Source organism: Anser cygnoides, chromosome 3 (assembly GCF_040182565.1).
Source record: "Anser cygnoides isolate HZ-2024a breed goose chromosome 3, Taihu_goose_T2T_genome, whole genome shotgun sequence".
In the NCBI taxonomy this organism is placed as follows: domain Eukaryota; kingdom Metazoa; phylum Chordata; class Aves; order Anseriformes; family Anatidae; genus Anser; species Anser cygnoides.
Window position 1 is genome coordinate 22,350,548 of NC_089875.1, and position 14,261 is coordinate 22,364,808.

Sequence of the window (14,261 nt, forward strand, 5' to 3'; positions counted from 1 at the left end):
GGTGAGTAGGTAGGTGTCCTTTCCTGGGGCGAATCAGAGCAGCTCAGGCATGTGCGATGGGCCAGCTGCAGCTGTTGGGGATTTAGCTCAAGTGGCCGGGGCTTTCGTAACAGAAAAGCCGAAGCCTGTCTGTGCCGCTGCTCCTGGGAAGTTCTGCGTGGCAAAAACATCACCATGGTGATACCAGAAAGTTGTAGGGAATTCAGCTTTGTTGCAGCGGTGAGGCAAAACTGAGATCTGAACCCGTGTAAACCTGACACCCCCTGTCACACTGAGAGGGTCAGAAATAGAACCAAATGGGCCACCTCGAATGCAAACAAAACAGATGGGTTTTAGACTGGCTAAGAAAAAAAAAAAAGGTTTCTGAGGAAACATTCCCAAATCAGAAGGAATCTCAGCAGCATTCAAAACCTAGTCAGCCTGGTGTGCTGTCAGCCTGGAGGCATCTCTGGTGACTTCTGCAGAGGGTTCCTCTGGAGCTTGGGCCTCCAGCACCTGTGGGCTGGGGCCCCAGGGGACCTACGGGGCTGCTTCTTGCCAAAAGAGATGGCTATGTGTGTGTGTTTGTTTTTCTCCAAACTGGAACAAATGCAAGAATCTGGGGGGATCTGGCAGGGCAGGAAGGTGTTGAGCACTGTCCCCGGGGCTGCTCTGAAGCCCCTAAGGCAAGCGCTGGGCAGTGCATTTACAGCAGCCAAGTGTTGTTACTGGGCCGTGGGTTTAGAGCAAGGTGTTTCTCCATGGGTTCTGCTGGAGCTTTTGGAGGAAATAACTCAATAAGCCTTTCCTTTAGAAGTATTTGCAGTTGAGGCACCTCGTCCTACAGCGCTGGTTCTTCAGCTGAGCAGTAAAGTCAGCGGAGCTGTGAGATGTAACAGCTCAAGGAACTGTCCCCTCGGTTTTGTACAGGTGTGTTGCAGAAGTGAAACCAGCTGAGTCTACATGTTGAGATTGCTTATTTATTTGAGTAATTCTGGAAACGTTGCCATTCCTGTCACTGCAGCTGTGTTTTTGAGGTCAGTAGGAGCAGGACATTGACATGCACAGCAGTAAAAACGTGATGTTGTGGCACAGACGTTTAATCTGGCCTTGCAGGAATTTGTGGACTTAGGCAGAAAGCACCCTTAGCTCTTGGACTGGGGAGGGTGCAGCCTTGGTTGTGCCCACAGTGCCATACACACCCACCTACTTCCAAAGGATGAGGAGAAAGTTTACTTCTAAAAACTGTGCGTGTGCACACTACTTGTAAATATATATTCTCGGTTCCTTTGCCTCTCTGCATCTCTTCCTTGCAGCTTGGCAGCGTTGGCAGGACTCCTCCGTGGGGGAATCCTGCACAACGCAAGCAGCACACAGCAGTGCTGTGACCTCCCCAGCCCGTGGCTGCCATGGTTTGGAGGAAGCCCTTTTCTGTGCAGATGCACCAAGAAGGAAGGAGAACCTTAATTCAGAGGGGGCTTTGGGGACAGAAGGGGCGAGGGGGAAGGAAAAGGCTACTTCATCATTTTACAAAGTTAACGCTGATGTACAGGGCTGATAAATGGGCTGTGAAAGAGCTTTGCGGCACAAAGTTGTGGGACGTGTAGCGGCCCCTGGAATGATGGCTCCAGGGAGTGATGTCTCCAGGGCAGGGTGCAGCCGTCCTCCCGAGGTCACAGCACCAGCCCCCGGCTGCCTGCACGGCCCGAGCCTGCGATGTTCGCTGCGGCCGAAGGAGGCAGCGGAAAAAGCTGAATTACGGAGACAGCCCGAGGGTGCGGGGCTCCAGAGCTCCTGTCAAGTGCGGGCGAGGAGGTACGAGCACGCCTCGGGCAGGAGCGGAGACCTCGGGGAAGGAGCAAATGCTGCTCGTCCCTCCCTGCCGGGCGCGGGGCAGCCAACGTGCTGGGAAGGGAAGGGGCAGAGCCGGGGGGGGACACTCCGGGGCGCTCCCTGCCCTCTGCCCGGGCTCCCACCCGGCTCGGTTCCTCCTCCGGAGCAGCGCTGCCGCTCGGCCCGAAGTAATACCGGGCGCAGGCAGCCTCAGAGCCTTCCCTTTTAGATAGGAGCGGGGGGGAGAGAGCCGGGGCGGCGGGGTGCCCCCCGCGGGGGGGAGGCGGCGGCGGGCGGCGGCGCCCCGGGCTGGCTCCCCGCGGCCCCACCACGTCACCCCGCGGCGGGGCGAGCGGCGGGGCGGGGCGGCCCTATAAAGGGCCCTATAAAGGGCCGTGTCCCCGCGCGGCCGCGATGCTGGCTGCCGCCACCCGTCCCCTCCTCGCCGGGAGCGCCGCGGCCGGGGGGCGCCGGGGGGGGAGCCGCCGGGGGGGGGGGCAGCGGCGCGGCGCGGCCCCGGGACGCTGCTGCCGGGGAGGCGGCGGCGGCGCTGCCTGGCGGAGCGCGGCGGAAGGAGGAGGAAGAGGAGGGAGCTGCGAAAAACGCGCAGCGGCCCGGGCGGGGGTGGGTCGGTGCATGCGGCGCGGGGCGCAGGCAGCAGCCGGCGGCAGGCGGGCGGCCGGGGCGGCAGCGGCAGCAGCAGCAGCAGCGGCAGCAGCAGCAGCAGCAGCAGCAGCAGCAGCAGCAGCAGCAGCAGCACCGCTCGCTGCCGGGGCCCGGGGCTGCGCGCCGCCGGCCGCACACGTGCGCGCCTCCCCCGGTGCCGCAGCGCCCTGCCGTACCCATCACTTCTTCCCTCCCTCCCTCCCTCCTTCCCTCCTCCTTTTTTTTTTTTTTTTTTTTTTTTTTTTTTGGTGCCTGTGTGCGTTTTCCACCCTGCTCCGCCAGCTCGCTGAGAACAGCCTCTTTTCCGACTTACGCGACTCGCGGGTTTGTTTATCGGTTTGTTCCCCCCCCACGCCCCCGTCTTATTCTATTTTATTTTTTCGCCCCTCCGAATTTCATCCAGTCGTAGCTCCTTTTTTGTATTATTATTGTGTTTTTTTGTGATTTTTTTTTTTTCACTGACGCCTCCCGTGCGTTTTTCGATCGCAAGCCGTCCTTGCGGTCCAGTTTTTAACTGCATTTTGTCTGCAGATCTTCCCTTTGTTTGCACACATCCCCTTGATATTTTTTAATATTTGTTTTCCCTCCGTTGTTGTTGTTCGTTGTTAAAGTCACTCTTTTTTTGGGGGGCGCTGTATTTAAACACTTAAAATGCACTGCTATCTCCTGAGCGTGTTTCTCACCCTGGATCTGGCCACCGTGGCTCTCAGCCTGTCTACCTGCAGCACCCTCGACATGGATCAGTTTATGCGCAAGAGGATCGAGGCGATCCGGGGGCAGATCCTGAGCAAACTGAAGCTCACCAGCCCCCCGGACGAGTACCCCGAGCCCGAGGAGGTGCCCCCGGAGGTCATCTCCATCTACAACAGCACCAGGGACCTGCTGCAAGAGAAAGCCAACCACAGAGCCGCCACTTGCGAAAGGGAGAGGAGCGACGAGGAGTATTATGCCAAAGAAGTTTACAAAATAGACATGCAGCCTTTTTACCCTGAAAGTAAGTCTTCTGTGTTTGTGCATGTGTGTATAATTTCGCCCCCGAGGCTTGGCAGTGCCCACTGCCTTGAAATACCAGCCCCGTGCATCGTATTCCTCCTTTTCTGCTCCAGTCCTCAGCGTCTTAGATGGTTGCTTATAGGGTTTCTTTTAGGTGGGGGGGATATGTATCTGAACGGCGTGGGGGGCTCAGCTGCCCCCAGACTCATTGGGTTTCGGACCCCCTCGGGTCACCTAGGAGCCCCGCAGGGTGCCTGCAGTGCCCACTGCCACCTACCTGAGCACGGCTGCCCCCCGCCTGGGATCCCGCTCCCTCCCCAGCACCAGCTCGGCTCCCCCGTGGCCCCGTGTGCAGCCTCCGAAAAGAGCCAATATCTTTCCACTGCTGTTGTTTCCCTTGGAGTGTCTGGATTGGGCAGGTTTCCATCTCTCCATAACTGAAAAGAAAAGGAGGTCTAGAAAAAAAAATAGAAAAAAAAAATCACCGCCGGCTTCCCTTCCCTTCTCTCTGCGCCCCTCCGGCACATTGTCCTGCAGACGCTGTGCAGATCAGTACTCGGAGAGGACAGAGGCACAGACATCCTCTCTCCTCTTCCAGCTGTAACTAGCCGCCCGGTTCAGTTCATGGGCGCTTTCATTTCAGGTACAGGAAAAGTTTTCCCTTCTGGTTAGCCTTGGTTCTTGGAACCTGTCTCAGCCCGTCTGCCTTTTTGCTGTTATTAACGACTTTCTGATGATCCACGCCACGTTGTGCACAGCAGAAGGGTACAAATGCTCCATGCTGACCAAATCCACTTAGCGTGATTAATAATCATAATGACGTGTCTTTTTGTTTTGGTAGTGAAGTTTAAGTGTACAGGGGAAAAAAGAAAAAAAAAAAAGAAAAAGCACCGCACTCCCTTAAAAGAATCTAGATCATCATCATACCGAGGAAAGTGAAATACCAGAAGCAGAAAATAACTCCACCGTTCGCGTATCCAAAGTCGAGCCCGTACTCTTTTCATTTCGTTCCCTTCTCTCTCTCTTCCCTCCCCCGCCACTTGATGCCCTATATACTTACTGTCTGGTTTTGAAAAGCACGTACCTCTTGCTTAAATAGATAATGCAGCCATCTTGGTAACTTTATCTTAGAGTTTCTAATTGCATTTTCTCCTATTTATTTTTAGTTTAGCAAGTTGTAGCTCTGGGGCTTGCTCTGTCTTGCATGTGAGAGTCCCAGGATGCCAGCCAAGGTATCCGAACCCCATGCTCGGTGCAGCTGCCTCCCTTTCTCCCTTTATTGTTAAATGACAGCATCAGGTACAGGACACCCTGGCAGTCAGAGCCATTTTATTATTGTAATTATGGCACCATCCCTAATAGCCACGATAAATACACTCCACCCTTGTTACCCTGAGGGAAGAAATACTTTTTTTAAAAAATGTCTATTTGGAGCCAAGTGGGTATGAGTAAGGAGGCTCCATATAATTCACAGAAATAGCGAGAACACAGAAACTGTGTCAGTTTTCTACTAGAGCATGCAGTAGGGTTTTTCTGGTGTAAGTCAGTGCTCTTGGTTTGGGACCTACCAGGTCATGTCCCGAGCAGAGTGATGAGCACCTCTGAGCAAAGGTTAGGGAGGCCGTTAGCAGTGGAATTGACCCTGTGGCTGTCGCTGAAGGTAAAACGCCTCAGTCCTGACCACACATCCGTCCTTTTCACTGGCGTGAGCAAACGGCAGAGAATTGGTAGTCCGAAATACAGCCACAGACTTTCCAGAAATTTAAAATATCTGTGGTGTGTGACTTGGATGGCACTGACAAAAGAGGATCTATTTTTAAAACCTCGGCAGAGGCCAGGTTTGTGCTGAAGGATCGATCGAGGTTTTGGAAGAGCAAAGGAGATTGCAGGTATCTACCAACAGAGTGCATCACAAGTTTGGGATCAGAGGGCCCTGCAGCAGCCGATCCAGTACTACTGTGCAAGTGCTGTTGTGAACATCAGAGTAAGTAGGTTAACTGTTTTTCCACTGCTCTCTAGTTATACTGGACGGAGTGAACCTTTCCAAAAAAGACAGCAAGGAAGAAATCGCTCCACCATATTTTAAAGGAAGATCTTGAAAGCGCAGCTCTGGCAGCCCGGGGTGCTTGCTGTGAGGCGTCTCAGAGTGGGTTTTCTTAACTCTGCAGCTTCTGCTGCACTTGGGGGAGAAGGGGATCAGCACGGACGCGCTGGAGGTCACAAGCTGCTGGGAGGAAGGCATGGGAAAGATCAGTGGTTCAGTTCTTACCACAAGTTGTTAGCGTTCAGCAACTGACTACAACCCAAGTATTACAAATATGCTCTAATTATACTCATAGTCAGCAATATATCACTACAGATTGCTGATAGGTCTTTGTGGGGCATTTTATAAAGTTCAGACTAAATATTTTTAGCAATGAGGAGATTTAAAAGGAAAACTATAAGAGATATTGTATATACCCTAAGGCATATTTTGTCTTAAATATTATCCTTGGCCAACTGTACTGTATAAATACAGTAAATATGAATAGAACTGGCAAGGTGCCAATCTCCTGGGATGAATTTTAGTCAAGAAGGTATTTATGGGATATAAATAATACTGTGTCAACATTTAAAGAAGGGATCTGATTAGTTTTGAATTTATTCATATTAATCTTTTCACATGCTGTTAGTTTAAGACTCAAAGTAGAGTTATGCTAAGGTTTACTGATAGTTTGCACTGAGGAAGTAAGGGGGCATCTGGCATCTGGCTTGACAGTCCACTTGAGGTTAAAGACACATCTAGTGTGGAAATACATGTGGAAATTCAGCAATGTGGGGACTACCGGACCCAAAGCCAACTGACGTGAAAAGCGGTGGCAGAAAAAATACTATAAAGAGGTTGCGAAAAACCCAAAGGCTTTTGTTTGTGAAGCATGCCTGCATGTGTTGTGCTTGCGACAACGTGGATTAGAGTCTGGGAGTTTAAATCTCTCCCAAGACCGGCTGGCAGCCAGAGGTCGAGTCATGTTAGAAGTTTTGTTTTTATCAGTTCCTCATTGATCATCTGGGGCCTGATATTTAACCTAATTATTGATTTGAGGCTGAATAATCATCATTGCACTGAAAATAAACAGAAATTTAATGCCAGCACAGTTATGTATTACAAATTGCATTACTAGTGCATACCTGGGACACTAAAGAAAAAGAGGCAACACGTGTATGCAGGGGGTGGTGCCCAATTCTGTAGTTTTTATTTAGGGCAAGTTTTATCACAGTCAATGAGTTGGTCATTACTGATGGCTTAAGCCTCAATCAGGTATATTTTCAATGTTCTGCATGGTGGGAGATGGGTCTGTCAGGACTCAGTAGCCCAAGAAATCCCAGTTCTTCTGGGCTTGGTCCTGGTTTTGTATGGATTTTGAACTGTGTTAGCATGCAGTTGCCTCCTCAGGTTCCCGCCTGAGGTTGGTGGTAGGATTTGTCATTTCAGGAGCTTGGTGCCATGAATATTGCTTTACATAGACTGTCATTCTCCTGAGCGTTCACCTAATGAAAGACAGCATTATAAACTGACTGGCACAATGACATGCTTCTACTTTATCAACAAGGACTCAATTTACCAGTAATTATATGTATGTGGGCTCCTTGTCTGCAGGGTACAAGAGCTGCTGGTGCAGGAGCAGCTCTGGCCTCCCAGCACCACCATCATCGTCACCATGACATGAACAGCTACAACTGTGCAGCTCATGTGTGTTTGCATTTAGCAGAACAGAGAACTTAATTTTTCAGGATTTCCTATATTGTTAATGATACGGGAAGAGTCTCAGGAGGAGCACTGTAGTTTAAAACCTTCGAGCTGTGCTAACTCCATGGTAGGGCTCTGGAGCACCTCTTTGTAGGACGCCTACTGCACGTTCACCAGGCTTGCTGTCATTTTCACAGAGGACCTGAAGCAATGTGAGGGCTTCCCTGAGGAGAGACGTGGGAGGAACAGTTCCTTGTTCGTGAATGGCACTGATTACAGTCTTCCTATGTGGGGATGTAGAAAACAGGAAATTGCAGATGGCTTTAAAAAGAGGCAGGGTTATTTTCTGGACAGTAGTCATCTACATGCTAAGGGGGATAATAAAATAACATGCTCTGGTGTACTAACTGAGTACAGCCGAAATCAAAGGGAGCTCTCTTCTTCAACTCCCACTCATATCAAGCAGATGGTTGGGTGCAGTATGTGTGTTTCCTGACTGCCTTCTGAATCATCAGTCACTTGCTGGGAGAGGGGGAGGTCATGGTCTGGCACGGTAAATCCACCTCACTGCATTTCTTCTGGAGGAGGAAGCCTACACCTACAGAAATGCAAAAGACCTATGTCCCCCTTTTAGCTCCCACTACTGAAAGCTGAGAAGACCTACAAGACAAACATAGAGCTGTCGTCCAAAACTGTTTTCACAGCCCTCCTTGGTTTATATCTCTAGTGTCTGCTTTAAAGAGACACTTCCACCCTGTCATTTGTTGAGTGAAAATGTTAGATGAGTATCGCTGCCCCTGATGCCCCCAGCCCGCTGGTGGTGTTAGAGTTCTACAGTACCAGAGACCTATCTGGAAATGTGTATTTGTCTTCTGATGCTTCGTGAAGCCCTCCCACAAATAATGGAGCTCAGAGCTGGAGATCTGCTGGGATTGCCCAGTGCTGGTGCTGCTCTTGCTGGCTCTGCTTGACTGTAGGACTGGGTGGGAATAGGCAATTGTGCAAAAACAACAGAGCACCATCTTAATCTTCATCAGCTGCCGGTTTTACCCGAACTCATCCTTGGTGCACAGCATCAGAACAACAGTGGTCTTTTGCATGATTGCATTATTTTGAAGTTGTAACTTCCAGGGTATTTCTGTGAGTTTGAGGTTCCTGCTTGCAAAATTGTGGAGCAAAAAGATGGATGAGGACTCTGGGCTATTGTCCTTAGTGAACTTCTTCATCAAGGTGCTGAAACATGCAGAGCTTCACATGCATGAATGGACTCATTAACACTAAGGTTATGTGCGTGCCTAATTAGCTTCCTGAACTGGGGCCCAGTTTACGGGGGATGAGGAAAGTCAGACAGCTCAAATCCCTCTTATTTCTTTGAAATCTGTCATTTAGGCATCAGAGCCCAGTCAGGAGGATATACGGTACAAGGTTTTTCGTAAAGGAAAGAAAAGGCTCTTCAGTAGCCCTGTGATCCTGAAAAGACCTTCCCCTGTTGGGCAGCTGGCCACTTCTGCCTTTGCAGGGTCTCTGCTAGGCTGCTCCTGTTCTGCAGATGAAGAGGAAGAGCCCAGCGTATCGTGACAAAACAAGTCATTAGTCAAGGTACAAGTGTTTCCATTCCTGTTGTGAAACCACATGCTGCACGTTTTTGAGCAGGCGGCTTTTGGCTGAAGAGTGATGCACTCCCCAGGTATTACTTAATGCAGTGCTGTGCTGTGGATGTTTCAGCTGATTTGTTTAGGCTGAATTTTTTGTTTTGGTCATTTGTTTAGAGGAAGTTTGCATTTTGCCTTCCACCCCAGGCTGTTGTTTTTTTCTTTTTTGGTCTGTGCTATTGACTGATGCCTAGCTCTCTCATTGCTGGCAGTTGGCTTCCCGTAGCAGACCATCCAGAGCAGCTATGGTTCTTCTTGAAATGCCTCCCCCGTGCTTGTCTTCACTGTCCTTGCTGCTGTTTAGTGCCTGCAGCTGGGTACCGAGCCATACAAGAAATACAGCTGAAGGGTGTAGAGGAGAAACTCGAAGATTCATCTGTGACAACAGGATGAGGAGTTGAAGAAACTTAGCATGAAGGGTTATGTTTTATCTCCTTCCAGTGTGACCAGTTGTTTTAGAGTTTCTGAATGACTCATGACTTCATTTAGTACTGTGGTTCTCCGAGCTCAAATAGCAGAGGGTCAGCCCTGGAGAAATTAAGTGCTAGACCTGGCTTCGTTAGACCTGTCTGGTGAGCAGGTTTTTATGTGTTTTTGGTGCTCTGCAAGTTGGTCCAGAATGGAGAAGTTTCATCTTTGGGTAGCAGTGTCCTCTAAAAGGGTCAGGTTTTCTGAAGGGAACTGCATGGCAGCTCTTGCATGCTGCTTGGAAAGCTCCCAGTTCCTCGTGAAGAGAGGCAGGTGGGGATGAGCTTGGTCAGCAGCACAGAGAGGCTGCTTGTTCGCTGTAAGGAGACAGGCACTGCTGAAATACCTCCAGTATCGCTGTATGGGTTCTCTAGCATCCGTGCTTGGTTTTCAGGGTATGCAAAACCTTGTAGCAGTCCCTGCAGCAGTTATGGTTCTGAGTGTTGGAGAGGACCTTTAGAACATCTCTCTGTTGTTCAGGTTTTAATTTGAAAGATGAGAGCGCTTTGGTGTTATAACATGTTTTAATGCAAGAAAAACAATACATGATATTTCAATTTCCTTAGGGTGGTCTCAATTCAAGTATCACAAAGCTTCTAAAGGTGTGTTGTTTTCTGTTAATCTTGGATTTGTCCCTCTGTGTTTTAGCTTCTCTACACACAAAAGTTCATGCTCTTCAACGCCTGGCACACATTTTTCTTTTACTTGTCTTATGAAAATATTTCTTTTCAAATAAGCATTATAAGTTGCATGTAAATAGAGTACTGTATTATACTTCATCAAAAGCTGTAGCATCCTTTTAGGCAAGCTGAGGGGAGGCAAAAAGGGAAATGTTGTGATACTGACCTTTTGCTTTGTTTGTTTGTCTCCTTCCCACCGTATCTAACCCACGCTGCACTGACAAATACCGCATCTGTCTTGACAGGCGAGTTCACAAATAGTCATTCATTCATAACTTGGAGCTGCTGTAAGGCTCCTTATTGATTGCTTAATTTGACAGTTGTGCGTTTGAACAGACTTTGAAGAAAGGACTGCAAAATGACCGTACGTTCAGTCTGACTTTGTGAAAACCAGGAGGGAGGTCTTGTGTGAAAGAGGATACTGTACTTTTAAGTATGTATGTGTGCATGTGTGCATGCGCGCGCTCACGCGCGTGCATATATTTAAGAGCATTAAAACATCTGGTGTTGCCAAAGCCCAAATTGGAATGTTCTGGGAAGGATAATTTAATTTTTAGCTTCTGGATTCATTTCAGTGATGGTAATTTCAACACTTCCTGGGGAGAGTCTATCAGTGGTTATGTGCATCAAATGCAGCAGTAAATCTGTCATTCTTTCCATTTCAGTTTTTTGGTCTTACAACTTCGTTATTTTTCCCTGTTTGGCTGGTGTTAGCATCCAATGTTTTCCCTGGCTTCATCTCTTTTAAACCCCTGCCTTGAATTTTAAAAGGCAAGCTAAGCCTGCTGAAGTTCCTTCTCTTGCTTGTTTTTGTTTAGATACAACATTTGCAATTCAGCAGCTAGCTCAGCTGAAATAGTGCTGGTAACTTACCTTTACTATAGTGATGATCGAGAGATAGCAATCAGAACATGCTGGTTTTCACTGGGTGGGGGAGGGACCAACAACCCCATGGGTGGACGCTGTACTTAGGAGAGTGAGGTACTAGGAGGTATTAGCAGCCCTGACTCTTTTGAAGTGGTTGGAGAGTACCTAGCAATCCCATACTTAATTAAGGTTTCTGGGCAATAATACCTAATAAACCTGAGCCTGCCATTGTGCTTTTAGATGATTTCTTATACCCTAAAATTGATCAAAGAGTAGCCCTTGCCTATATGGGCAAGCATTGTCCAATATAATGTATAAATTGTCTTTTGGGGGATTTGGGTAAGCAGTGATGAAGAACTTCTACAGGACTGCCCAGATGTGTGCTAGGAAGAATAACCCCTGCAGAACTTTTGAACTCCCAAGTAGCATATAAACACAACTCAGCAAATTTACCCTCTTTGCATGCAGCGGTGGGCTAAAATAATGGCAGAAGAGGCTGGCAGGCACAGTGTGATGAGGGTCTGGTGTTCACCTCTGGCAGGCTGCATCTCCTTGTCCCACCTTTGTTTGTTTCCAGGGGTGGTTAGCAAAGCTGGGAGATGTTACTGCTGCCCTGTGGATGTAATGACAGAGGAGCCGCTCCTTCTTCCCTTTGTTTCGCAGCGCCTAGCATTCACGCTTCAAGGGGTTGGTGCAGGAATCAGTCCAGTTGACTGGATCATATGACTTCATGAATACCCAGTAAGCAAAATTTATGGAGACTGGGGTCAGGTCCACTGACATGTATGATATCAGCAGTTTGATTCTTTATCCATATGCCTACAGGCAATGCTTCCATAGGGTATATTTGCCCTCAGGGAAGGATAAACAGTGTATTATGTTCTCCAACGTGATAGGACATTTTAATCTGCCTGGAGATTTGTTGGATCCATGCAGATCCTTGGTGTTCTCATTCTTGCCCAATCTCTGAGCGATCCAGCCCAGTTTTTTTGGCTGTCATAGTTGGCTCTGGGCCTCCCTGGCAGAGCAAGGGCTATATATGTCTTGTGCCAATCACTGCTCCATATCATTTTTTTTCCCTGATGCACACTTTGGAAGTGAAGTATCCACATTTCAACATTGAGGTACGCTGAAAGATGCCTGTATGTTTCATTTGTTGTGCTTGTTACATGTTTACCTAGCATATAATGGCAGGCTATTGCAGCAGACAGTACATACAGCTTTAGGTTTGCGAGTGAGAAACAAGTTCCAGCTTTCTTGAAAATAAATCTGCTGCTCTGATCTGGTGGTGCGATAGGAACTGAGAGGCTCCCTGCCAGGATATACAATTTGGAAAGCAAGGGAGCTAAGTGCTTAGTCTCATTTAGGATGGACTCAAACAGATTGCTGGGGGTATGAGCTGTCTCTCCCTCTTTTAATCTGGATTCCTCCATTGCAGCTTACATGTCTCCTCAATGCTAGGAGCAATGGATTTGGAAACTTCACATCCCCCTTGCAAATCAGGGAAGAAAAGAGCCCCAAAAGGATATAGAAAAAGAGATCTTTATAAAGGTGGCCAGAGGCTGAGTTACAACACTATCATGTGTCTGAAGGAACTTACCTTCTTCCAAGTTGGAGTCCTATTATTTACCCACTTTATTGGGAGACTTAATTTTCTCTGGCTAGAAGTGTATTTGTTGAGGTAGAGTCTGGAAGGGAATCTGCCTAATGCACACTTGCCACAAGGCCAGCTATACATGTGATACAGCCAAACCTTTCCGTTTTTCTGCCTTTTGAGAGTATGTTCCCCAGATTAAGGGCCCTGGTCCAAAGCCTGCTGAAAACACTGGAAGTCTTTCCATTGACTGCAAAACTCTTTGGATCAGACATTAAGTGCTGTTCCTTTGTTTCAGAGAACAGACACATCTTCAAGATATATTGGGACACATTACTCGCTATTCCACATAAGGCTTTGCAAAAAAAAAAAAAAAAAAAAACACTTTTAAAAATAAACACCTTAGTAACTTATTGATAGAAGCATTTGATGGCAGATGTCATCTGGGAACAGCATATGGCAGCAATACGGCAAGAATTGCAGAATAGGAGGCATGAGTTCATGTCCTGTACTTCCTAGGTATTCCACACCTCCCCCTATCTAAAGTAAATGACCATGTGACTGCAAAGGTCTTGACAAATAAACATGCCTTGATATATGTCTATCACTCTCCCCACAGTGAGTTTTTGTCTAGAAGCTCATCACTCCACATCCAGAGGCTTCTTGCAAACAAGGATAAAATCAGACCTTGGCGCCCTGAGCAGGGGGGAATCTGAAGGCTGTGAATAAGAATGTGGCAAGTCCCTAAGCAATGGACTGTAAAGAAAGGTCAGGCCTAAGCCAACAAGGTGTTTTTATGTTATCAATAAAATCTTGAAAGTCAGTTCTGAATAGATCCAGAGCCAGGAAAACAACTTCTGAAAGTCAATTTGCTGCATGATAAATGCTGAGTTTACAAGCTGGAAAGCCAAGTAGTTCGGGAACAAGAGCTGTGCTTATAGCATGGAAGCGCATGTGGTTTTACATTAAGCCTTTCTGACTTGGTATTTCACAAAGTGCCTCATGAAATAATGAGTTAACTTCAGAGGTACCTTTTTTTTTTTTTTTTTTTTTTACGTGGATGAAAAGTCAGAACAAATTAATTTTGAGTTGGTAAAGCCACTCCAGATTTTTCCTTGCGTTGTTGAAACCGGAATCTGTGCAGTGATTGTTTAGGCAAGCAGAACCATCATTGTGGCTGGGGTTTTAAGAAGCACCTAAAGGAGTTAGGAATTTCGCTCCTGCTGGTTCCTTTGTAGGCTTTTAGAATCCTAGGCTTTTATTTAGATAAAGCCTGAGTCAAGTAAACCTGCTTTGCTGACTAGAAATGTCCTGGATGCTGTTTTGTATCATGTTTGTACTACATATTTTTCAAGCCTGGGAAGACTCAACAGCCTCCACAGGTCTTACAAATAAATAAATACGAGGCAAAAGAGAAGAAGAAATAGAACTTGGTTTATATTTTGTCTAAGAAAATCATCTCTATTGTGGCACTTCCTATGTCATTTTGGAGCAAGACTTCATCTCAATTTGGTGTGGCATAAAAACCAAAGGGCTTGATTCTTATTTAATATAAGGCAAATTACAGTCACAGAATGTGAAATACCTTAGTGTAATGACAGCCAGGCCTGCAAGCAGGTTTCTGGGTGAACCTTGGTATTACCTCTCAACTGGAGTAGATACTCCTTTCAGCAGGGAGGAGACGTTCTGCTTGGGATATAAAGTTCCAGGTTTGCTCATAGCTAATGAGCACGGTACTGTGCTTTAGGAAGAATGAGACTCACGTTGCTCTGGGAGGCTCTGAATGGACACTGACCAATTAA

The 14,261-nt window shown here is 47.6% G+C and overlaps 1 protein-coding gene across 1 annotated transcript in view; it reads left to right on the forward strand.

Annotated features, from left to right (window-relative positions):
* The first annotated feature begins 2,693 nt into the window (after nucleotides 1-2,693).
* The window catches only part of TGFB2 (transforming growth factor beta 2), a 74,277-nt gene continuing 62,709 nt past the window's right edge, over nucleotides 2,694-14,261 (forward strand). The window contains exon 1 of the mRNA XM_013174005.3: nucleotides 2,694-3,472. Within this exon, the coding sequence (XP_013029459.1) occupies nucleotides 3,130-3,472 (343 nt within the window). The 5' untranslated portion in view covers nucleotides 2,694-3,129. The remainder of the gene's footprint in view (nucleotides 3,473-14,261) is intronic.